The sequence below is a fragment of the Somniosus microcephalus genome, chromosome 25 (genome assembly GCF_052327205.1).
Source record: "Somniosus microcephalus isolate GS21.2 chromosome 25, FLI_Smic_1.0, whole genome shotgun sequence".
NCBI lineage: Eukaryota > Metazoa > Chordata > Chondrichthyes > Squaliformes > Somniosidae > Somniosus > Somniosus microcephalus.
Genome location: NC_141011.1, coordinates 44,032,883 through 44,058,500, shown reverse-complemented (window position 1 = coordinate 44,058,500; position 25,618 = coordinate 44,032,883). Strand labels below are relative to the sequence as shown.

General features: G+C 46.3%; 1 protein-coding gene across 3 annotated transcripts in view; it reads left to right on the top strand.

Moving 5' to 3' along the window:
• acot7 (acyl-CoA thioesterase 7) overlaps nt 1-25,336 on the top strand; it is a 288,558-nt gene extending 263,222 nt beyond the window's left edge. For all 3 annotated transcript variants that reach the window (XM_085967290.1, XM_085967292.1, XM_085967293.1), the window contains one exon: nt 24,993-25,336. In XM_085967290.1, coding sequence (XP_085823416.1) covers nt 24,993-25,091 — 99 coding nt within the window. In that variant the 3' untranslated portion in view covers nt 25,092-25,336. The remainder of the gene's footprint in view (nt 1-24,992) is intronic.
• The last annotated feature ends 282 nt before the right edge of the window (nt 25,337-25,618 follow it).

The window sequence follows — 25,618 nt, the reverse complement described above, 5'->3', positions numbered from 1 at the left end:
ATCTGCGACAGGTAGATTGGCGAGGACATGGTCAAGTAGGTTTTTCCCTCGTGTTGGTTCTCACCACCTGTCGCAGGCCCAGACTGGCAGTTATGTCCTTCAGGACTCAGCCAGCTCAGTCAGTAGTGGTGCTACCAAACCACTCTTGGTGATGGACATTGAAGCCCCCCACCCAGAGTACATTCTGTGCCCTTGCTACTCTCAGTGCTTCTTCCAAGTGGTGTTCAACATGGACGAGTACTGATTCATCAGCTGAGGGAGGGCGGTAGGTGGTAATCAGCAGGCGGATTCCTTGCCCATGCTTGACCTGAAGCCATGAGACTTAATGGGGTCCGAGGTCAATGTTGAGGACCCCCAGGGCCACTCCTTCCCGACTGTATACCACTGTGCCACCACCCCTGGCGGGTCTGTCCTACCGGTGGGACAGGACATACCCAGGGATGGTGATGGAGGAGTTCGGGACATTGGCTGAAAGGTATGACTCTGTGAGTCTGACTATGTCAGGCTGTTGCTTGACTAGTCTGTGGGACAGCTCTCCCAATTTTGGAACAAGTCCCCAGATGTTGGTGAGGAGGACGTTGCAGGGTCAACTGGGCTGGGTGTGCCGTTGTCGTGTCCGTAGCCAGTGCCGAGGTCGACGCCGGGTGGTCCGTCCGGTTTCATTCTTATCATTGTGTTTCGTAGCGGTTTGTTACAACTGAGTGACTTGCTAGGCCATTTCAGAGGGCAAGTAAGAGTCAATCAACTTTGCTGTTGAGTCTGGAGTCACATATAGGCCAGACCAGGTAAGGACGGCAGATTTCCTTCCCTAAAGGATATTAGTGAACCAGATGGGTTTTTACGACAATCCGATAGTTTCATGGTTACCATTACTGATATGAGCTTTTTATTCCAGATTTATTTAATTAACTGAATTTAAATTTCCCAGCTGCCGTGGTGGGGTTTGAACTCACGTCTCTGGATCATTAGTCCAGGCCTCTGGATTACTAGCCCAGTGACATTACCACTACGCTACCGTTCCTGCAAAATGGAAGCGTGGGCAGTCAAATGATGTGTTATCTAGACTGCAGAGGGGACCACGTCAGTAGCTGTTGAGCGAATTGATTCTGAGCATGCCTGTCTCTCTTCAGTCACAAACATACAGCTTCGAAATGACATTCAGGGAAACAAGTGGTGAGGACCGTTGGAAGAGCTGATGGAAAAGAAAGATCGGCCTTGCTCAGTGTTCCAAAAAAGCCTGTCACATGATGAAATCATATTTGGCAGGATCATTCCTTGTTCCTGGACTGAGTACTAGTGCCTCACATTACCCTAAGGCCAGAATAACAGTCCACAGATTCCTCTGCATGGCTTCTTGTAGCGCTAAGGAGGTGAAAGATCCATGCACCGCTCCATGCTGCCTCATTTAGCATCAAGAGGTAAGGTAAGTAAGCTACACATTTACTGTAGATGCCAAGTTTGCTGATTTTTAAAAAATATGTTCATACAACTACAGAGCTAGCAATTGCATCCTGTCATAGTCAAGTGTTGGTTGTCAAGTGGCTGGTTGTAGTCAGGTGTGGATTGTAGAGTCAGGTGTCGGGGTACGTTGGTGTATCCTATTCTGGAGTCAGGTGTAAAGTGTGTCCTATACCCTATTTTAGAGTCCGGTTTTGGGGTGTATTGGTGTATCCTCTTCTATAGTCGGGTATTGGGTGTGTCAGTGTATCCTGTTTTGGAGTTGTGCGTCGGTTGTGTAGGTGTATCCTGTTTTGTAGGGTCTGTCGGTGTATCCTGTTTTAGTATGAGTGTCTCAGTGTGTCCTGTTTTGGAGTCGGCTGTGGAGAGTGTGTGTCTCCTGCTTTGTTGTGCGATGTGTCCTGTTATGTTGTGCGATGTGTCCTGTTATGTTGTGCGGTGTGTCCTGATTTGCTGTGCGGTGTGTCCTGTTATGTTGTGCGGTGTGTCCTGTTATGTTGTGCGGTGTGTCCTGTTTCAGTGTGCGATGTGTCCTGTTATGTTGTGCGGTGTGTCCTGTTATGTTGTGCGGTGTGTCCTGTTATGTTGTGCGGTGTGTCCTGTTATGTTGTGCGGTGTGTCCTGTTATGTTGTGCGGTGTGTCCTGTTATGTTGTGCGGTGTGTCCTGATTTGCTGTGTGGTGTGTCCTGTTATATTGTGCGGTGTGTCCTGTTATGTTGTGCGGTGTGTCCTGATTTGCTGTGTGGTGTGTCCTGTTTCAGTGTGTCAGTATGTTCTGTTATGGTCTGTGCTTTGCAGAGTTCACCCTTGAACCTGCCAGTTAACAGCAACAATTGCCCGTTAAAAGGTCATTTTTGAATGTGCACCTCTTACTTGTTCCTGTTAAAAGTCCCGGGGAAACTGCTGAATTCAGTGGATGTGTGAGCAGCTTTGAAGTGTTGGCTATAAACTAGGAAAAAAATGAAAATATGAAACAGAAAGCAGTTTCCAACTGGTTAGATGAAAACATGTTGCCATGCGACACACACCCAGGGGCAATGATTTTATTGATTTTGTGTTGGCTGAACAATATGAATATCCTGGCATAGATCTGTGGGTGCTATTTTTTCTCTGTGAAAATAATAGCACGATATAAATAGCATCTCTGATGCTATTTTGGGGCATGCGGAATGGCACTTGAGCACTGTTACTCATGAAAAATTCATGATGCACCACTCAGGCATAGAGAATAAGGACAATTTCAGAGGTTCTACATGAATCATTGCAGCTGAAAGTGCTCGAAGCATAGAATCAGACTCTGCATTATCATCTTAACATGTAGAATTACACTCGTTCGCTATTCTTCCTGAGTTTTATTCAACTCTAGTTCATCGCGTTGATTCTTTAAAATTGATATTTTATTCTCTCCTCACTGAAAGACTCTGACCTCAGTGAAATATCCTCCTGCTCTATGGTCAGGCGATTGGACTTCAGACTCCGTCACAAAGCTGAGGGGAATCAGAGAGTCTCGGTCTTCTATACTTTGGGTCCAAAGAGCAAGCAAGGCCCAGCCTTATACATTCATCCCTCCTTAAGTCATTTTAACTGAGACACCTAGGTAAAGGTCTGTGGTCCAGATTGCAGGATACCCTCTAGGTTGAGAAGAGCACGTGAGGTAAATGGAGTAAAAATTAGATGACACCTAACTTGGGTTTTAAAAACAGGACAATTGTTGAAGGAAGGAAAGACCGAGGACATTTGGAAATTCCGTAGTTTTGAAGGTCTGAGAATGAATGAGTTAGAATGGGAATCAGAGCCTTGATTTCAATGAATTAGGATGCAGAGAGGTGGAAGAGAGTGGACAATAATATCATTGGGGCTTGGGAAAAACAAAAGAAAGATCAAGAGGAGCAAGGACCATAGCTAGGAGAGTGGGCAAGCAAGCTGCACACTGTCGCCTCAAAATCAACTTGGCTTAGTTGATGGCCCTCTTGCTTCTTAATCCGAACATTGTAGATTGAGACCCCACAATGGATTTAAGCACATAATCCAGGTCGGCACTTGAGTGCTGCATTATGGGATCTGTCTTTCAGATGAGACGTTAAACCAAGGTGCCATCTGCCTGTGCATGGCACTATTTGAAGAAGAGCGGAGATTTCTCCTACTGTTCTAGCCAATATTCCTCCCTCAATCACTACAAAAAACAGATTATCTGGTAATGAATTCATTCATTTGCTGTTGAGGGACAGTGTTGTGCTTAAATTGGCTGTCGCACTTGCCCACACAACAAGTAACTGCATTTCAAAACACTTTGGAACACTTGGACATTCTGAAAATGTGCAAGGTGCTATATAAATGTGAGTTTGTTCTTTGTCATTCAGCCAGAAGGACTGGGTGAATAAACTGCAGACTCCTTTACAGACTCCTCTTGCACTCTGTAAGCCTTATTCAGCTGGGACAAGTAAAGAAGCAGATTTTCACATAGTTGTGAGCTCAAATTCTTTGCATTTTATACGCTAACAAATGAGCAAGGAAAGTTCTGAATTGCACAGATGCCATACTCGGACTGTGTTCCATCCATCTTGCGATACATCATGGTAATATAAGGGGAAACAGAATCTTGCCCAGAGCAAACTCCAGGGTATTCATGGTTATGCGACAGTACTGGAATACTCTAGTTAAAAACCACTCGTTACCACAGGGAGTGGTTGAGGCGAACAGCGTAGATGCATTTAAGGGGAAGCTAGATAAACACATGAAATAGAAAGGAATCAAATGTTATACTGATAGGGTGCGATGAAGAGGGGAGGGAGGTGGCTCGTGTGGAGCATGGGCCCGTTGACCGAATGGCCTGTTTCTGTGCTGTACAATCTATGTAGTTCTATGTAAAAGAGTACTCAAAACTGTTTCAGCAAAAAGCCAGATGTGATTGTGAGTAACTCCTGATTTTAGAAATAAAAAACTTGTCTATTAGTTTCATCTTGCAATGGTGACCCCCCCCCCCCCCGAACCCTTGATAGTGGAGTTGGTTAATAATGTAAATAAACATATAAAAATTCCATAATAGTACATAGAATTTACAGCACAGAAGCAGGCCATTCAGCCCAACTGGTCTGTGTCGGTGTATATGCTCCACACGAGCCTCCTCCCACCTTACTTCATCTCACCCTATCAGCATATCCTTCTATTCCTTTCTCCCTCATGTACTTATCTAGTTTTCCCCTTAAATACACCCATGACATTCACCTCAACCACTCCATGCGATAGCGAGTTCCACATTCTGACCACTCTCTGAGTAAAGACGTTTCTCCTGAATTCCTTACTGGATTTATTTATGACCCTTAGTTGTGGACTCACCCACAAATGGAAACGTCTACGTCTACCCTATCAAACCCCTTCATAATTTTAAAGACCTCTATCGGGTCACCTCTCAGCCTTCTCTTTTCTAGAGAAAAGAGCCCTCGTCTGTTCAGTTTTTCCTGATGGCTGTACCCTCTCAGTTCCAGCATCATCCTTGTAAATCTTGTCCGTGCTTGAGTATTTGTGCTTGGTGACTGATGAGGTATATTGCCGAGACGGTTTGTACAATTGGTGTCATTTCATATCTGATCCAGTCATGAATTATTGCCATTAAATTGTGGCTATTCCTCAGATCGATTAAGAAGTCCAGTTTGTGGTAGTGTCCCTTTAAACAAGTCTAATGACAGTCAGATGTGTCTGTTTGCCGATCAAGATGTTTTGCTTGATGAGTGTACTTGCACCAGCTTGCTGAAGGGCCCCATCAGAATTGCTAATTGACATGCTGTATAAGGACCATCTGTAGTTACAGCCCAGTTATTGTCAGAAACCCATGTGATCGATGTCATTGCTAAGCTCTAGTTCAAAGGTTAGAAGGTCACCAACTGCAAAGGTGTAGGGTGCTTTCAGCTCTAGTTTTGAGACCAATCAGATTGTAGGAAATTGCAACTCAATTTACCTGCTTCTAAAATGAAACCCGATTAATTATAAGGATTTAGTTAGTATGTCGGTTAAAAGGAAATCCAGTTTTCTTTGGCTTTAAGCAGGATGGTCAATTATTCTCGGGTCGATTTTAATTGAGGGCGGGCAGGGGAGCCCCCGCGGATTCTTCAGCTTGAGGCCTGGGTCATTTTACCTCCCACACTGTCTCCTGCCCAAAGCCAGCGGGAGTGATGTCAGGGCTGGCAGGCGGGCGGGAGCAGAACTTGAGACGGGAGCCAGAGGATGGCGGGGACCCAAGAGAACAGTCCACTGGCATGAAGTTAGTGTGGGGGTTTTTCCACAGGCGATGCCGGCGCTGGTCGGGAGACAGAAAGCCAGGTCCTCTCGCAGGGTCTGGGGGAACACCCCTCCTCCTCCTCCCGGCCAGGAGCAAGGTAAATTTAAATACTTACCTTGGCCTCTTCCGGCCCCAACGCTGACTGTCGCCAGGTCCCGTTGTCTGGTTTGGGCCCTAGTGCCATGCCACAGATGACACCATTGGTCCACAACCTTCTCACAGACCTGCAACCCTCTGAGATCTCTGCGTCCTCCAATTCTGGCCTCTTGCGCATCCCCAATTTCCTTCGCTCCACCATTGGTGGCCGTGCCTTCAGCTATCTAGGCCCTAAGCCCTGGAATTCACCCCCTAACCCTCTCTGCCTCTCTACCTCTCCTCCTTTGAGATGCTCCTTAGAACCTACCTCTTTGACCAAGCTGTTGGATACCTCTCCTAATGTCTCCTTTATGGCTTGGTGTTAAATTCTGTCTGTGAAGCATCTTGGGATGTTTTACTATGTTAAAGGCGCTGTATAAATGCAAGTTGTTGTTATTATAAAATGGCGGCGGGTGGTGGTGGGAACACAGCAGCTTCTGCCCGGCCATCATTTTATACCCCCTGCCCACATCGTTCCCGTAGGACGGGCTAGGTTAAAATCGGGGCTTCTGTCTCAATTTTTGTGCTAAATCAAAGTGAGGGATGTCATTGCTTGTCAAAATGTAACAACATTTTCTGTTTCAGGCACCCAGTGTCGGTAGCGAGCAACCTCAGGTCACACGTAGCATGGTTAGTCGCAGAGTAAGGCTCCGTTAGATTTCTGTCCCAACAATGTGCCTCGGCTCCAACCCCAGGGGAGCATCACCCACGTGCACCGATGTGACCTTTTTCTATTTAACGGACCGTCCATCCACTGCAGGAGGCAGCTGATTTGCAGAGCTCGATATGCATTACTTTATTTTTTTAAATTTATTTAAAATGTGAACATTTTACAGTGAATGACATTTACAGAGCTCAATTCTCAGCTCTTTGTACAAAGTCACAAGCCCTCATGCCTACAAGGCAGGGGTCCCAGTCTCTGCAAGTTAGTGATGTGGTCTCCAAGCTTCTTGGTCATCTTCACTTGTTCATCCAGATTCGATATGCATTATTAGGGGGTCTTTGGAGTTGGGTGCTTAGTGAGGCAGAGAGCGAGCATGAGACCAGAGTATGTGAATGTAAATTGCAGCCTCGAGCACACATATTAAGACTCATCTGTTGAGAAATGTGTATATTACAATAATTGCATTCTAGCAGGGGTCTGTTTTAAATATGTTAAAGAAACTACTAAAAAAGCAATATAAAATAGCAGTCTGTTTCATATTACATATTTAACGGGATGTAAGAAATGATCTATTGCACAAGTTTGCTTGCCTCAGTCCTGAGGTGAATTGCGGCTGTGCCTATTTTACATTTAATCTGTCAGTGTCACATGGAGGCCTTGCTGTATAATAGCTGTTGACACCACATCTGCACTCCTCAAATCACCAAAAGCGGGGGTGGAGTACTCATCACCCTGGTGATGCCTACAATATTAAATTGTTGTAACCGCTCCTTCATCTTCAGCCAGTTTTCACTGCTGTCCACTCATCCCCAAAGTGGAAATGTAGACGGGGAAGATGGGACGGGGAGGTTGGAATTGTACGGCTCTCCTGAAACCAGCGCAGCAACATAACTGAGGCTCATTGGGTCGGCATCTAGAACTAACAAGGATGCCAATACCTGGTGAGGTACTATGGCATACAACCCAGAAGGACCCAGGTTCGTTCGTTGGAATGTGCGGATTTAATTGATCTCATCTGTTGCAGCAATACAGGCCCCAACATTGGTCTCGGCACACCCGCGCCAGGGAAGGGGAAAATCGGCAGCGTTCGCGCTTCCTGATCACGATTCGGTGATCTCTCGTGGAAAGTGCGTGTGTGTGCACATCAGGAGGTCTGGATTGTGCTCACGCTGTGGCACCACATTGCAGCTGAATAGCTGAGGAGGCTCATACAGGAAGAATGGCATATTGGGCGAGGGACTGGAAGACACCTGGCAGCCATAGAACTGTAGCCCAACACCTTTCGGAGTGATGGGAAGGAAAAAAGGAACTGAATTTATCATCTCAGTGCAGCCATTGAAGATGAGACAAGTTACATAAACAACTTGTCATCCATATTAATAGAACCTTGTTACACAATTGGGAAAAGTCACTTGCTGCGTTTTTCTCTTTCATATTAAACACAGGTGCCATGAGAAAAATAGATCAAATGTTTTATTTTTATTCTGGAGTGCAGCCGATTCTTCTGAAGTGTGTGCCCCATCTGCTGTAGCTTTTAAACAGTCCATTGCTCCTTTTCGCTTGCCTTTGTAGTTGTAAACCATGAAAATATGCAAAGGAGAATTCTGTACAAAGCAAGCGCTTCTCATTTCCATTGGGTTCCTCTCATAGAAGCTGAGATCTTTCTGCTGCAGTGCCCGAGCCGGATATATTTTGCTCCTTTAGTTAATGCCATCCTCCATAACTTTACCTTCTGACTCCACCCATCTTCAGGCTGACCCAATCGTGCATGGCCTCGGTGTCCTATTCCACCCTGAGCTGAGTTTCAAATCCTATTCTATCCTTGGGAAGGCTGCTGATTTCCACCTCCATAATACTGTCTGCTTGCACCTTTATTTCACCTCCACTGTCACTGAATGCATTACCCATGCTTTTCTTTCTCCCAGGTTTGACTTCTCCAACACCAGCTTCACGCTGTATAAACTCCCAGCTCGTTAAAAACTGCGCAGCTATTAATCTGTCCTGTACTAAGTCCCACTCGCACATCATCCTGCCCTTCCCAACCTCCATTGACCCTCTGTCCCCAACACACAGATTCCAGCTCCTCATCCTCATTTACAAATTTCTCTCTGGCCTTACCTCATCCTGTCTCTGCTAACTCCTCACCCTACATCAAAGCCCATGCCCCTGGGTCTTCTGACCTTGGTCTTCTGTGTTTATCCCCCTCCCTCTGTTTCACCATCAGCGCTGGACGTTCTGGGCTCAACTCTTTCCTCAAAACCTCTCTGCCTTGCTACCTCTCTTCCCACCCTCCTCAAGCCCCGATTCTTCAACTATGCTTTTTGTCATCTCCCCTGACTCTTCTGATCCTGCTCACCACCCATCTCTCCTCTGTGAAGCAACCTGGGGTGTTTACTGTGTTAAAGAACATAAGAAATAGGAGCAGGAGTTGGCCATTCGGCCCTTCGAGCCTGCTCCGCCATTCAATAAAATCATGGCTGATCTTCTGCCTCAACTCCATTCACCGGCCCTATCGCCATATCCCTTGATGCCCTTGCTAGTCAGAAATCTATCGACTTCTGTTTTGAATATACCCAATGACTGAGCCTCCACCGCCCTCTGGGGTAGAGAATTCTAAAGATTCACCACCCTCTGTGTGAAGAAATTTCTTCTCATCTCAGTCCTGAATGGCCTACCCTTTATCTTGAGTCTGTGGCCCCTGGTTCTAGACTCCCCAGCTAAGGGAAACATTCTCCCAGCATCCATCCTATCAAGCTCTGTAATTATTTTGTATGCTTCAATGAGATCCCCTCTCATTCTTCTGAATTCAAGAAAATACAGGCCTAGTTTACTCAATCTCTTCTCATATGACAGTCCCGCCATCCCAGGAATCAATCTCGTGAACCTTCGTTGCACTCCCTCTATGGCAAGTATATCCTTCCTTAGGTAAGGAGACCAAAATTGTACACCGTACTCCAGGTGTGGTCTCACCAAGGCCCTATATAATTGGAGTAGGACTTCTTTACTCCTGTACTCAAATCCTCTTGTAATGAAGGCCAGCATACCATTTGCCTTCCTAATGGCTTGCTGCACCTGCACATTCACTTTCAGTGACTCATGTACAGGAAACTTTGTGATATCCGGCACCGACGGGACCGGCGTGTTGCCGATCTATCAAAACTGCCGGACATACAAAGTTAATGTTGAAGCATACGGAGGTTTTCATCTCCGTATCTGACAACAAACACTGTTGCTTAGCAACAGCTTCTAAAGAGTCGGCTGCAGCTGTAAGCATCTCTAGCTGAAGCTGTTGCTATAGCTACAGACCTTGCAGTGCCTGACTGGGGGAAAAAAAAGAACGAGAACTAAAAAAACTTATAGAAAACGGCTCCTGATTTTTACCGTTAGATCGAGTATTCCAGACATACAACCTCCGGATAAACCAAAGTTTCCTGTACAAGGACACCCAGGTCCCTTTGAGTATCTGCATTCCCCAATCTTTCACCATTTAGGAAATACTCTGCCTTTCTGTTTTTTCTACCAAAGTGAATAACTTCACATTTATCCACATTATATTCCATCTGCCATGTTCTCGCCCACTCACTGAGCCTGTCGAGATCCCCTTGAAGCCTCTTCACATCCTCTTCTCAACTAACACTGCCACCTAGCTTTGTATCATCAGCAAATTTTGAAATGTTACATAAGAACATAAGAAATAGGAGCAGGAGTAGGCCAATCGGCCCCTCGAGCCTGCTCCGCCATTCAATAAGATCATGGCTGATCTGATCCTAACCGCCAATCTACTATCACAGAACCATCTCCTGAATCTAACAGAATTAGACACACGAAATAGGAGCAGGATCAGGCTACACGACCCCTGGGCCCGCTCCGCTACCCACAGGGCCATGTCCGATCCGAACCTAGACTCATGTCCAAATTCCTGCCCGCTCCCCGTAACCCTTAATTCCCTTTACTTCTAGGAAACTGTCTATTTCTGTTTTAAATTTATGTAATGATGTAGCTTCTACAGCTTTTTGGGGCAGCATATTCCATGGACCTACCACCCTCTGAGTGAAGTAGTTCCTCCTCATCTCAGTTTTGAAAGAGCAGCCCCTTATTCTAAGACTATGCCCCCTAGTTCTAGTTTCACCCATCATCGGGAACATCCTCCCCGCATCCACCCGATCCAACCCCTTCACAATCTTATATGTTTCAATAAGATCGCCTCTCATTCTTCTGAACTCCAATGAGTAGAGTCCCAATCTACTCAACCTCTCCTCATATGTCCATCCCCTCATCCCCGGGATTAACCGAGTGAACCTTCTTTGTACTGACTCGAGAGCAAGTATGTCTTTTCTTAAGTATGGACAGCAAAACTGTATGCAGTATTCCAGGTGCGGTCTCACCAATACCTTGTACAACTGAAGCAATACCTCCCTATTTTTATATTCTATCCCCCTAGCAATGAAAGCCAACATTCCATTGGCCTTCTTAATCACTTGATGCACCTGCATACTAACCTTTTGAGTTTCGTGCACCAGGACCCCCAGATCCCTTTGTACTTCAGTACTTTCCAGTTTCTTGCCATTAAGATAATAACTTGCTCTACGATTTTTCCTGCCAAAGTGCATAACCTCACACTTTCCAGTATTGTATTTCATCTGCCAAATCTCTGCCCGCTTACTTAGCCTGTCTATGTCCCCTTGCAGGTTTTTTATGTCCTCCTCACTCACTACTTTCCCTCCCATCTTAGTATCATCTGCAAACTTTGATATGTTACACTTGGTCCCCTCCTCCAAATCGTTAATATAGATTGTAAAGAGTTGGGGACCCAGCACTGACCCCTGCGGAACACCACTAGTTACTGATTGCCAGTCTGAGAATGAACCATTTATCCCAACTCTCTGCCTTCTGTTAGATAGCCAATCCTCTATCCATGCCAGAGTATTGCCCCCAATCCCGTGATTTTTTATCTTAAGCAATAATCTTTTGTGTGGCACCTTGTCAAATGCCTTTTGGAAGTCTAAATACAGTACGTCCACTGGTTCCCCTTTATCCACCCTATATGTTACTTCCTCAAAGAACTCCAGCAAATTTGTCAAACATGACTTCCCCTTCATAAAACCATGCTGACTTTGTCCTATTAAATTATGATTATCCAAATGTCCTGTTACTGTCTCCTTAATAATGGACTCCAAAATTTTACCTACCACAGATGTTAGGCTAACCGGTCTATAGTTTCCAGCCTTCTGTCTACTGCCCTTTTTAAATAAGGGTGTTACATTAGCAGTTTTCCAGTCTGCCGGGACCTTTGCTGAGTCCAGGGAGTTTTGGAAAATTATTACTAATGCATCCACAATCCCTACCGCCACTTCCCTCAAGACCCTAGGATGTAAGCCATCAGGTCCAGGTGATTTATCCGCCTTGAGTCCCATTATTTTACCGAGTACCACTTCCTTAGTGATTTTGATCGTGTTTAGCTCCTCCCCCCCTTTAGCCCCCTGTTTGTCCAGTGCTGGGATATTCTTAGTCTCTTCTACTGTAAAGACTGATACAAAATATTCATTCAGTGTTTTTGCCATCTCCATATTTCCCACCATTAATTTCCCGGTCTCATCCTCTAAGGGACCAACATTTACTTTAGCCACCCTTTTTTTTATATAACTATAAAAACTCTTACTATCTGTTTTTATATTTTTTGCTAATTTACTTTCATAATCTATCTTCCCTTTCTTAATCAATCTTTTTGTTATTTTTTGCTGTCTTTTAAAGTTTTCCCAATCCTCTATCCTCCCACTAGATTTGGCTACCTTATATGCCCTTGTTTTTAGTCGAATACTATCCTTAATTTCTTTACTTAGCCACGGATGGCTGTCTTTTCTTTTACACCCTTTTCTTCTCAGTGGAATATTTTTTTTTTGGAAGTTGTAAAATAACTCCTTAAATGTACACCACTGATCATGTATCGTCTTACCTTTTAATCTATTTTCCCAATCCACTCTACTCAATTCCGCTCTCATACCTTCATAGTCTCCTTTATTTAAGCTTAGCACGCTTGTTTGAGGTCCAACCTTCTCACCCTCTAATTGAATATGGAATTCAACCATGTTATGGTCACTCATTCCAAGGGGATCCTTTACTAGGACATTTTTAATTAATCCTGTCTCGTTACACAGGACCAGATCTAAGGTTGCTTGCCCCCTGGTCGGTTCAGTTACATACTGCTCAAGAAACCCATCCCTAATACACTCAATGAACTCATCCTCAAGGCAGCCCTGCCCAATTTGATTTGTCCAATTAATATGATAGTTAAAATCCCCCATAATTATAGATGTTCCCTTATTACAAGCCTCAACTATTTCCTGATTGATACTCCGTCCAACAGAGTTGCAACTGTTCGGAGGCCTATAGACTATGCCCACTAGTGTTTTTTTCCCCTTATTATTCCTTATCTCCACCCAAACTGTTTCATTATCCTGATCTTTTGACCCAATATCATTTCTCTGTATTACAGTGATTCCTTCCTTTATTAACATAGCCACCCCACCTCCCCTTCCTTCCTGCCTGTCCTTCCTGATCGTTAAATAACCTGGTATGTTTAATTCCCAGGCATTGGGAATTAAACATTTAGGCATAGAAATTCAGTTGTTTGCGCCAGCCGCTAGCGCCTTAGGAGGCGGAGAAGTGGGGCGCTAAGCGGCTAGCGCTCGGGCGCGGCGCGATCTGCGCCTCTCGCGAAATTCAGTTAAGATTTAGCGGTGGCGCAAAACCTTTGCGTGCGCTCAGCTGCGCGCGCAGATCCTGATGTCATTTCATGGTGCAACGCCCTTTGTGCGCCCCGAACCGGAAATTCAGTGGCGCCGCCCTTCTTTGTGCCTGGCGCCCCCAGCGACTGGTAGAGGGGAACGGTTCCCAGTTGCTGCGGGGGGCGCTATTTAAAGGGGACTCCCCCTGCAGTATAAGTGGCAGCCATTTTGTGCCAATCCTTCTGTGTGAGAGACGGATATTTGGAGAGAGACAAAGGCAGAGAGCTTTCTGCTTTGACTCAGTGCTTGCACAGGTACTTGTGGCTTCAGGCCAGAGCTTTGCACTTGGATTTCACTTTCAGTGCCATAGCCTTGAGTCGCCACATATAAAGGGGGCTGCAATGGGTGGAAACATTGGCTTTCTGCATTGCATTCAAAGGGATCAGAGACACCGTGAGAGAGTGCCAGTCATGGCCAGACGGAGATTGGCCAACAGGCGCGGCACAGGAGGCCTTACCCACCCAGGGTATACCGCCAGCAGTTCTCATATCTGAACATGTCTGAGGAGCAGTGTGTTCGGAGGATGCGATTCAGAAGGGAGGTGGTCACTGAGATCTGCCACCTGCTTCGCAGAGATCTGCAGCCACAGCTGAGGAGCAGGACGTCTCTGTCAGTGGCAGTGAAGGTGACGGTGGCTCTCAACTTCGATGCCACTGGCTCCTTCCAATCCGCTACTGGGGACATTGCCAACATCTCCCAGTTCGCGGTACATTGCTGCATCCGCCAGGTGAACAATGCCCTTTTCAGAAGGAGACATCAGTACATCTCCTTCCCCATGACCCTGGACAAGCAACAAGAGCGTGCAATCGGATTTGGAAGAATAGCGGGCTTCCCCATGGTTGAGGGCGTAGAACTGATGAACCAGCAATGGTCAGGCCTTGCTTCAGGGCTGCAGTGTGCAGGGCATGGCAGCCAAACAAGTCGACACTTCCCCTTTAAGAGCTGACTGGCGCCAGCGTGTCTGCCTTCATTGAGCAACTCGCCGCACCTGCGCTGCGCCCGTCCTCGGTGTTAGCGCCCCGGATCGCCGGCTTAGCGCCTAATGATAGTCGTGCATCGCCTGCTTTAGCGCAGCAGCAATCTCTTGGGGCAATGCAACTGAATATCGGCGAAGGTGGCGCTAAATTGCGCCGGGCGCAAAATTTAGCGAACGCCCAGCTGTAGCGCCCCAAACGTAGCTATACTGAATTTCTAGGCCTTAGTCCCCTCATCCAAATCATTGATATAGATTGTGAATAGCTGGGGTCCAAGCACCGATCCTTGCGGTACCCCACTATTCACAGCCTGCCATCCTGAAGAAGACCCGTTTATCCCTACTGTTTGTTTTCTGTCTGTTAACCAATTCTCAATCCATGCTGGTATATTACCCCCAATTCCATGTGCCCTAATTTTGTTCACCAACCTCTTGTGTGGGACCTTATTGAAAGGCGCTATGTAAATGCAAATTAAAAAATCGGTGGACATTTTCATCCTATTACTCATGTCGACTTTTTTCTTGCTAGCAATAGTAAACGGGCAAACATCTTTGTTATCACTAGAAGCTTATACTGGTAGGTTTCTGTTTTTTGTTTGGTATAACGGTCCTTACATCAGCACAATGCCTGTTTTCTACTTCAGAAATGTAAGGAAAAAGGTTAAGCAGAAATGTTAATGGCTTATTTTCATGATTATTAATGTAATTACTGATCATTGGTTAAGCAGCAACAGAATTTCCCATTCATTTCACTGGGGAAGAGGAGATGAAGAAAGTCACCTGTGAAACAAAAGACAGATGATACTGCGTGTGCTGGATTCTCAACTTTTGAGTGTGTTTTTGATTGATTTTTAAAAAAAAACCTTTTGATTGTAGATTTGCATTTGAGCTTTTGGCACAGATTTGTGTTTGAGCCACAAGCAGAACTGTTCCCTTTCTCAGATAAAGCACTATGTCATTCTGTCTCGCATTAATCATGTTAAGGGGAGGGGGGGGGTCACTGTTTTCATGAAATAGTATCTTGGAAAACCTTTCTCATGTTTGTTACAAATACAAACCATGTGTAGAACTGCTCTGTTGTCTATCTACGTGTGGCGGGAATATAAATGAACTTCAGGAAAATCTCTGTTGGTATTTGTAAATAAACCAGAAGAAATCTTCATGAGTGATGTGCAGTGTCAATTGTGCCTACTGATTAGAGCGATTCTTCTCCCCCGCGCTGCCACAAATGCTGTCCAAACACATCTTTGCATCACTTGCACATGACATCGCCATGGTGATAATGGCAATTGTCTCTTCCTCCTCCCGAAACAAAACCGTTTGCCAAACACTTTGACATGAACGCAGTGTCCTTTCATATGTTAATGGCTTCACTGATGCTGTGGAAACTGAAAACATGACGAGAAGCCATAGATTATCCCACTCATGGCACTGTCCATATGTCACTTGTGACTTTATTCCTTACAAGTTGGCAGGCCATCCACTCATCTGATATGAATCATGCGTATTACAAGTCCTGTATTTATGCTGCTCTTTAGTTAATAGTTATTAAACGGAGATCTAGATTCACTAGAATAATACCAAGCAATCGTGAAGAGAGGCTTTGAAAATTGAGCAATTATTCTGTGGGAAAAGGAAGATTAAGGGTGCGGGGATCATATAGAGGCTTTCAAACTTCTAAAGGGTTTGGAGTTGGCAAATAATGAAAACTTGTTTCCAGTGGTTGGTGAATCATCATTAATATCAGAAGAACAAAGGTGAAAGTTAGAAGCATTTTTCTTTCACACAGAGGGTTATTAGAAAATGGAATGCTTCATGACAAGTGACAATGGAGGTACAGACTGTAACATCATTTAAAAGGGAATTTGATAAGTATTTGAAAAGAATATAAAAGGATATGGGGAAATGGAATTACAGCGAATAGCTCCATCAGCAAAGCACAATAATCTAATTGTCCTCCGCCTGTGCTGTAGTTTCTATAATTCTGTGAAATCTCATGCAGTAGCCATGTGGTTCAATCCATATTCTCACACAGTTCTGTGACATACAATGATTGTTGCATAAATATACAGAATACCTCGTGAAGTACATTGTGTGATTTATCATGTTGTTACTGAAATGGAGTGACTTATGTGAAAATACCTGGGCAGGTGCACTGTCAGGATTCTACCTGAAGGCGTTTGAAAAATGTGACAGCTGCATGTAATTAATTTCTGGCAGCATGCTCCTTGTTAATTAGGTGTGTGGTTTTTTTTCTCCATAGCACCTCGAGCCCGATACGCTTGGAATAATTAGCTTTTCATTTCCGAGCTTGTGCAGCGCAGCAAACCCATCAGAATTCAGAGTGTGCCAACAAAACGGAAATGCGAGTAAACATCTTGCATGGGATGATTCAAAATAATTTTGCAATTCTCTTGAAACCTTGCAGTTTGGTGCACTAGCCTAAACTGGTGTAAAGCATGCTGCATAGGACTTAAATTATTACATATATATGTAAAAGGAGAGAAGCATTAAATAGAAACTGATGAGAAAAATATAGCGCCGTTAGCGGAGAAAAACGTCCCAAGGTGGTTCACAGGAGTGTAATCAGAAGTAAATGAACACCGAACTCGATCTTCCTTGCTGCAATGCTCCATCTCACCCTCAGTAAGCTCCCCACTGGAGTGGAGCTAATTTACAGAACAAACGGGAAACTGTTCAACCTCCATCGCCTCCAGTCCCGATCCTAGGTCGTCCCATCCTCTGTCGTCGAATTACAGTATGCAGACGACGCTTGCCTCTGCGCTCACTCAGAGGTCGAACTCCAAACCATCGTCAACACCTTCACCGAAGCATATGAGAGCATGGGCCTCACACTAAACATCCGTAAGACAAAGGTCCTCTACCAACCTGCCCCCGCCACACAGTACTGCTCCCCGATTATCAAAATCCACGACAAGGACAACGTGGACCACTTTCCATACCTCGGGAGCCTACTGTCAACAAGGGCAGACGTCGACGACAAAATCCAACACCGCCTTCAGTGAGCCAGTGCAGCCTTCGGTCGCCTGAGGAAGAGAGTGTTTGAAGACCAGGACCTCAAACCCAGCACTAAGCTCATGGTCTACAGAGCAGCAGTGATACCCGCCCTGCTGTATGCCTCAGAGACATGGACCATGTACAGCAGGCACCTCAAAGCACTGGAGAGGTACCACCAACGCTGCCTCTGCAAGATCCTGCAAATCCATTGGCAGGATAGGCGCACCAACGTCAGTGTTCTTGCTCAGGCCAACATCCCCAGCATCGAAGCTTTGACCACGCTCGATCAGCTCCGATGGACGGGTCACGTTGTCCGCTTACCTGATACGAGACTCCCAAAACAAGCGCACTACTCGGAGCTCCAGCACGGCAAGAGAGCCCCAGGTGGGCAGAGGAAACGCTTCAAGGACACTCTCAAAGCCTCCTTGAAAAAGTGTAACATCCCCACCGACACCTGGGAATCCCTGGCTCAAGACCGCACAAAGTGGAGGAGAAGCATCCGGGAAGGCGCCGAACACCTCAAGTCTCTTTGCCGGGAGCAAGCGGAAGCCAAGCACAGGCAGCGCAAGGAGCGCACGTCAACCCAAGCACCCCACCCACCCGCCCCTTCAACCACCGTCTGCCCCACCTGTGACAGAGACTGCAGGTCCCGCATTGGACTAATCAGTCACCTGCGAACTCATTTTTAATGTGGAAGCAAGTCATCCTCGGTTTCAAGGGACTGCCTAAGAAGAGGAGAAGAAGAAGAAAGGCCTATTAGGAAGGATAACTAAAAACTTGGTCAAATGGGTAGGTTTTAAGTGGGGAATGAATTCCAGAGCATGGGATGCAAATGACTGGTGGTATGGTCACCAAAAGCGGGGTGAAAGCAGAGGTGTTTGAGGAGGATGTTGTGGCCGATCATGTCAAAGGCTGCAGAAAGATCTGCGGAGGGATAGTGCACCATGGTCACAGTCACAGAGGATGTCATTTGTGACTTTGATTAAGGTTGTTTCATTGCTGTGGCAGGGCTGCAATCCTTATTGGAGAGATTCAAATATGGAGTTCTGGATTTTTTTTTTATTCATTGATGGGATGTGGGCATCGCTGGCTGGCTAGGCCTGCATTTAGTGCCCATCCCTAATTGCACTTGAGAAGATGGTGGTGAGCCGCCTTCTTGAACCGCTGCAGTCCATATGGTGTAGGTACACCCACAATGCTGTTAGGAAGGGAGTTCCAGGATTTTGGCCCAGCGACAGTGAAGGAACGGCGATACAGCTCCAAGTCAGGATGGTGTGTGGCTTGGAGGGGAACTTGTAGGTGGTGATGTTCCCATGCGTCTGCTGCCCTTGTCCTTCTAAGTGGTAGAGGTCGCGGGTTTGGAAGGTGCTGTTGAAGGAGCTTTGGTGAGTTGCTGCAGTGCATCTTGTAGATGGTACACACTGCAGCCACAGTGCGCCGGTGGTGGAGGGAGTGCCAATCAAGCGGGCTGCTTTATCCTGAATGGTGTCGAGCTTCTTGAGTGTTGTTGGAGCTGCACTCATCCAGGCAAGTGGAGAGTATTCCATCACACTCCTGACTTGTGCCTTGTAGACGCTGGAAAGGCTTTGGGGAGTCAGGAGGTGAGACACTCGCCGCAGAATTCCCAGCCTCTGGCCTGCTCTTGTAGCCACAGTATTTATATGGCTGGTCCAGTTCAGTTTCTGATCAATGGTAACCCCCCAGGATGTTGATAGTTGGGGATTCAGCGATGGTAATGCCATTGAGTGTCAAGGGGAGATAGTTAGAGTCTCGCTTGTTGGAGATGGTCATTGCCTGGCACTTGTGTGGTGCGAATGTTACTTGCCACTTGTCAGCCCAATCTGAATGTTGTCCAGGTCTTGCTGCATATGGACACGGACTGCGTCAGTATCTGACGAGTCTCGAATGGTGCTGAACAGTGTGCAATCATCAGCGAACATCCCCACTTCTGACCTTATGATGGAGGGAAGGTCATTGATGAAACAGCTGAAGATGGTTGGGCCTAGGACACTGCCCTGAGGAATTCCTGCAGTGATGTCATGTGATTGAGATGAATGACCTCCAACAACCACAGCCAACTTCCTTTGTGCTAGGTATGGGAGGCAACAACAAACTTTGGAGAGGAAAGGGAGGTTGAAACTAGGGTGGCAGTTTGCAAGGATAGAAGGATCGTGGGTGGGTTTTTGAGGAGGGCGGTGATGACGGTGGATGTGAAAGGGAGCAGGGCACTCCCTAAGGAAAGGAACCATTTACAATGTCAGATAGCATGGAGGTTAGGGAGGGAAGTTGGGTGGTCAGCAGTTTAGTGGGTGAAGGGAGCAGAGGGTGGTCTGATGGACAAGATGAGCTCAGAGAGGGCATGAGGGGAGTTAGGAAAGAAACTAGAGAAAAAAACAGATTCGGCGGGGCTTGGGCAGGGGAGAGCCTGGGAGTAGATTTGGCTTTGGGGGTTGGGGTGGGGTGGGGAGGAAGGAGGGCGGCAAGAGAAGCAGTTGAACGGATGGTCTCAATTTTAGTGACAAAGAAGTTCATGATTTCCTCACACTTGTTGGAGGTAAAGGGAAGAGGGGATAAGGAGACAGTCGGTAGTGAAGAAAAGGGCAGTGGTGCGTGGGACTTTGGTAAGAGTGGCAGTATTAGGCCCAGTGGCTGCGTTGGGAGGGGAGATCGATAAGAGAGGAGGGTGCAACAATTAGGGTTGCTGCTCATAAAGAGGGAGCGACGGGTGCCTCAATGGGCTCTTCAGAGAATGCCGAGAGGGGGCAGAAAACAGCTGTGGGTTTATGCAAGAGGGATTCATAACATAAGATAAGACGTAGGAGCAGGAGTAGGTCATTTGGCCTCTCGAGCCTGCTCCGCCATTCAATAAGATCATGGCTGATCTGATCCTGGCCTCAACTCCACTTCCCTGCCCGCTCTCCAAAACCCTTGACTCCCTTATCGTTCAAAAATCTGTGTATCTCCACCTTAAATATATTCAATGACCCAGCCTCCACAGCTCTCTGGGGAAGAGAATTCCAAAGATTCACGACCCTCTGAGAGAAGAAATTCCTCCTCATTTCCGATTCAAGTCGGAAGGCAGAGAAGCAGAAAATGAGTATGCAGTAAGAGGGGAGAAATAACAGGTGGTTTGTCCGAGTGAATGTCAGAGTTTTCAACATTGCCACCATAATTCTAAACCAGAAACTGCTGAAGTGGTCCTTTCCTTTGCTGTGCTAGTCATTTAACTATTGGACAGGCGCTAGCCTTGGTTGTTTAACTTGTGACTCAGTGGATATCACTAATAATGTTTAATGGTTCTTTCTGTCCTTGCACCAGTTGATCCTGTGATTGTTTTGTTAAGAGCCTCTTGACCTTGGCACCAACTACACCTCCGTTATGTTCAATGACAAATACATGGTTGAGTAATGTTGGTGGAATGACACTCGAAATTCATTCCATTATGCTGGCAAAAATGTGTCAAGTGTAGTACACTTTGACTGGCATTGAGAGTGAATTGTAGCACAAGAGGATGTGTATCTATTTTACAGTCAGTTTCTAAAGCAGTAGGTTGGAGTGCTTGGTAACACATTCAATGCATTGTTAAAAATACCTTTTGCAATTTCTTTGCACTGTTACTGCCTTTCTTTAGGTTGTAAGTTCTTCCTATCATTATGCTACTCATGAAGTTTAGCTGCCCCCAATTAGTGGGTCCATGCACTGCCCAATGTAGTGCTGAGCCATACAGATCAAGTATTTGAGGAGTTAGCTAAGCTCAGCTGGGATGGCAGCGGGGGTACTAGAGTTGGTCGCAGGGCCCTGAGGCTAGAGAGGGGAATATTATATCGAATTTACAGCACAGAAACAGGCCATGCAGCCCAACTGGTCCGTGCCGGTGGTTATACTCCACACGAGCCTCCTCCCGCCCCTCTTCATCTAACCCTATCAGCATAACCTGCTTCTTTCTCCCTCATGTGCTTATCCAGCTTCCCCTTAAAAGCATCTAAGCTATTTGCCTCAATTGGTCCTTGTGGTTCCACATGCTAATCACTCTCTGAGTAAAGAAGTGTCTCCTGAATTCCCAGTTGCAATTATTATCTTATATTTATGACCTCTAGTTTTGGTCTCCCCCACAAGTGGAAACATCTTCTCTACGTCTACCTTATCAAACCCTTTCATAATCTTAAAAGATATTCTCTATCAGACCTCAGCCTTCTCTTTTCTAGAGAAAAAAGCCCCAGCCTGTTCAAGGTAGACCTTCTCAGTTCTGGTATCATCCTTGTAAATCTTTTTTGCACCTTCTCCCGTGCCTCTATATTCTTTTTGTAATATGGAGACCAGAACTGTGCACAGTACTAAGTGTGGTCTAACCAAGGTTCTATACAAGTTTAACATAACCTCTCTGCTTTTCAATTCTATCCCTCTAGAAATGAAACCCAGTGCATTGTTTGCTTTTTCTGTGGCTTTATTAACCTGCGTCGCTATTGATTTATGTATCTGCACCCCTAAATCCCTTTGTGCCTTTACCCCATTTAAACTAATGGTGCAGTAATTCTCAAACTCGTGAATCAGTTTCCCCTCCCCTGATTGGCTGCAGAGTGCTCACCTGATCCCAGCCGGCACATCGCACTAAGTACGCCGCTGGATCAGGTAAGCACATCGCGCCGACATCGGAACCGGGCTTGTGACAGGAAATGCAAGCAGGCCCGGGCTTCAGATGTCAGCGCGCAGGGTGAGTGCAGATCGGGGGCTTGCATGCGCGGCAAGCACCCGATCCTAACTTCTGGCCCATTATTTTCCAAGACGTATGTGGCCTCCTTGGCCTAGAAATTCACTTTGGGCCCGCCAGCTGGCGTGCGCCCAAAAGTTAGCGCTGAGCGCTGAGCGCGGAGCCAGTTGCGACCGTCAGATATTCAGTTTTTGCGCCCCAAGTCGGAACCAGGCGCTATTCCAGGGTGTGCCCGCCCCCGCTTGGGGCGCTGAAACTGAATTTCAGCGCTCTAGGCGCCGCTGCGCCACCCGCTGCGGAGCGGCAGGCTGCGGTACTGCAGGCCTCCTCCTTCTCTTAAGGGGGAGGTGCCTGCAACGGGGAGATCGCCGCTGGATAGTGCCGGCAAATGAGCCCGGCACCACGGAGAAGTGCCGGGTTCGCGGAAAGCAGCCGGTAATGCCGCGGGGGGGGGCGGGTAGAGGAGGCCGGGGAAGGAGGTGCGGGCAGGCGGCCGCCAAAAAAGCGGCCGGCCGCACCTCCACCTTAAAGCGCCCCACTAAGGCTACAGTACGGCCCCGTTTTCTGGTCGCTGTTTGCGGCCGCTGCGGAAGAGGCGGCCGCAACTCAATATGGGGGTCGGGCCGGTAGCGGGGCACTGCGCACACCGATGACGTCATCGGTGCTGGCGCAGCGCTAACGGCTACCGCCGCCATTACCGCTGCGCTGAATATCAGCGCAAACTCCTCTATTGGCGCAGAAGCCCTCTTTGGGCGGTAACTGGCCGCAAAGCTGGCAGCGCCTTACTGAATTTCTAGGCCCTTATTCTTCCTACCAAAATCAATCAGGGTTACTGCTTCTGATCGCTATCCAGTGACTTTTGCTGGAAAGTGCATGCGTGTCGACATTGGGTAAGGACACGGCCGGGGCTGTCTGTGATGCTGTGTTGCTGATACTCACTGTCTACACTCATGCATGCCCACTTGGACAAGGTACTGGAGGATGCCAAGCGCCTATGGACCCGTACTCCAGTATGAGTCGTTGCTTTCTGCAGCAGAGGGGGAAAAATTGATGGGACAATAAAATAAAACACATTTCTTCAAACCAGCATCATTCACATTAAAATTGATGGGGTTTGACTTTGGTTTGTCATCACGTGCATGTTTCTCTGGCCAAAAGTGCAGGGAATAGGTAATGTAGTACAGGAAACTTTCGATTTACTGGCACCTAAATAACCGGAAATCTCGGTTAACGGGCAAAATTCAGGAGTAGGTTCAGGTAACTTTTATTACTTGCCTTCCTCCATGTGTTGCTGTGCAAGGGTGTGGCTGCAGCTGTTGCTAAGCTACAGAGACGCTTGCAACTTGTGGCCATTGTTTTGAAGCTGTTGCTAAGCAACAGGGTTTGTTGCTTTATCTTTTACTATAGCGTTCGGTTATCCGGAATTTTTGATGAACCGGCACCACGTCGGTCCCGTCCGTGCCGGATAAAAAAAGATTCCTGTATGTTCTATTTGGGACGCAGTTAGTAAATGGAGTCCTGCTTTTCACCAGGTCCCTCTGCTAAGTGACTTGGCTGCGTACTACAAAGGCCCATATTACTTTGGTTTGGATAACATGAGCGGTACAGATGACAGGCTGTAGAGTTTCCTGCAATCACCTTCACCAATGGCACTGTGTCCTTCGCGGGAGGTGCAATAGCTGTTGCTCCATGTCTGCAATGTTCTTAATGGGGGCTCTTGACAGCAGCCTGCAATTAACTGTCAAAACTCATCATGTTCATACTAACTGATTCAATTGTCAGGCAGCATCATGCTCAAGCCTGCAACCTCACAAGAGCGATGATACCCTAACAGGCATGTAGGTCTACAGTAGATTCGGATTGAGGGACAGCCAGCTCGATTGAAGGACAAGATCGCGGGTCAAGTCGTACCAGAGAATACCAAATCCTCATTATAATTAAACAACAATAGACACAGGAGAGCGCAGTAACTTGGAATTACAGACAGAAACAGACTGCATCTTGAGTCTTTTAATCAAACTGGTACTCTTATTTACAACCTACTGTTCAATCACAAACTAATTATTGCAATTGGATTATTTTTAAAGGTAATCATTTAGTAAAGCATCTTTTCTGTTTGAAGAAACTCTTTGAGAGCTATAAATTGCAATGGTGCCAGGGGCAGCAGCATGCAATAGTGCCTCAATTAATCATGTCTGCTGTTAGATCAAAGTTGATAACAAACTAGTGGATCTCCCATGGCGTCATTCATAGTATGTGTTGGTAGCATATATTGAAGGATGAATGTTGGTCAAGACACTGGAACAAATTCTCGGCTTCTATTCAAAAAGTCCCGTGGGATTTTTAATATTGACACTAGCAAGCAGTGACGGCCTTGATTTAACATCTCACCCAAAAGACAGCAGCTCCAACAATGCAGCACTCCCTTGGTACTGCACTGAAGTTTCAGCTTAGATTATATGATCGAGTGTTTGAAGTTGGGCTGGAACGCATAACCTTCTGGCTCAGAGGTCAAAGTGTCCTCCAAATGAGCCAAGCTGATACTTTGCCTAAGTAACAGCACTGACTGATCTTTGACCTGTGACCAATTCATCAGTACACGCACACGCAGATCTCCTGTGGCATTGCTCATGGTAAATCAAGTGATTTGCTGCTTTATAAGAACAGTCAGTTATACTGCCTGATGGTGCTAATTGACATTGTTTTCTATCCCAAGGCAGTTTCAGAAAACATGCTGTGTTATTAGGCTCATCATCTATGCTAAAAGATGCTAACAACGCATAGCATGTTTCTTAATTAATGAAGAACAAGGCTGAATTTTGATCGAATATGATTATCACTGCCTCCTCGAGCCTGTTAAAGCAGGTTTTATCATGTGCCACAGGTCAAACAGTGCACCTGACCCCCATGCTCCTGTGCCTGACTAAAACACACAATCGACTAATATGACCAATTTTTTTTTTTTTACTAACAGATTGAAACGGAAGGTGAAAAGAGACGGTTTGAAGAAGGAAAAAACAGATACGTACATACCAAAGCCAAAAGGATGGCTCAAGCACAGAAGAGTCAATGATGCCCAATCTCTCAATAGCCCAAGACAGCTAATGAGAACCTATTCACATTCAGCACTGTATTACTTGAAAAGTGTTTAAGTCTTCAATGTTAACCAAAGCACTATTGTGTATTATTTGAAATCTATGTAGTAATCTATTTAAAGGAAACTATGCATTCCATTGAGATATTTGTGTTTGCAGGTACAAAATTATTGAAAATGTATCATTATAGAAATAAACACTGCCAGGCATTGGCTTACAAGAAGACTTGGTATTTATTTCATGTATTTCCTCCTTTTACTCTGACAATTTTTGCCTCACCCCTCGCCTTGTGAAAATGGTGACTTCTGGCTGGGAAACAGCATGAACTGGGCAAAGGGATTGATCCCTGCGCCAGAACAAGTAGGGCCAAGGCCCGATTGATATTGGGCCTTGGGCCTCGTTTTAATAAGCCCAGTGCGCAGCAGACGCCTGCTGCGTTACCCCAGGCAGCCCGCTGGTGAAGCGAGGATGAATGCCGGACCCCTGCAACCCCACCAGCAATCCT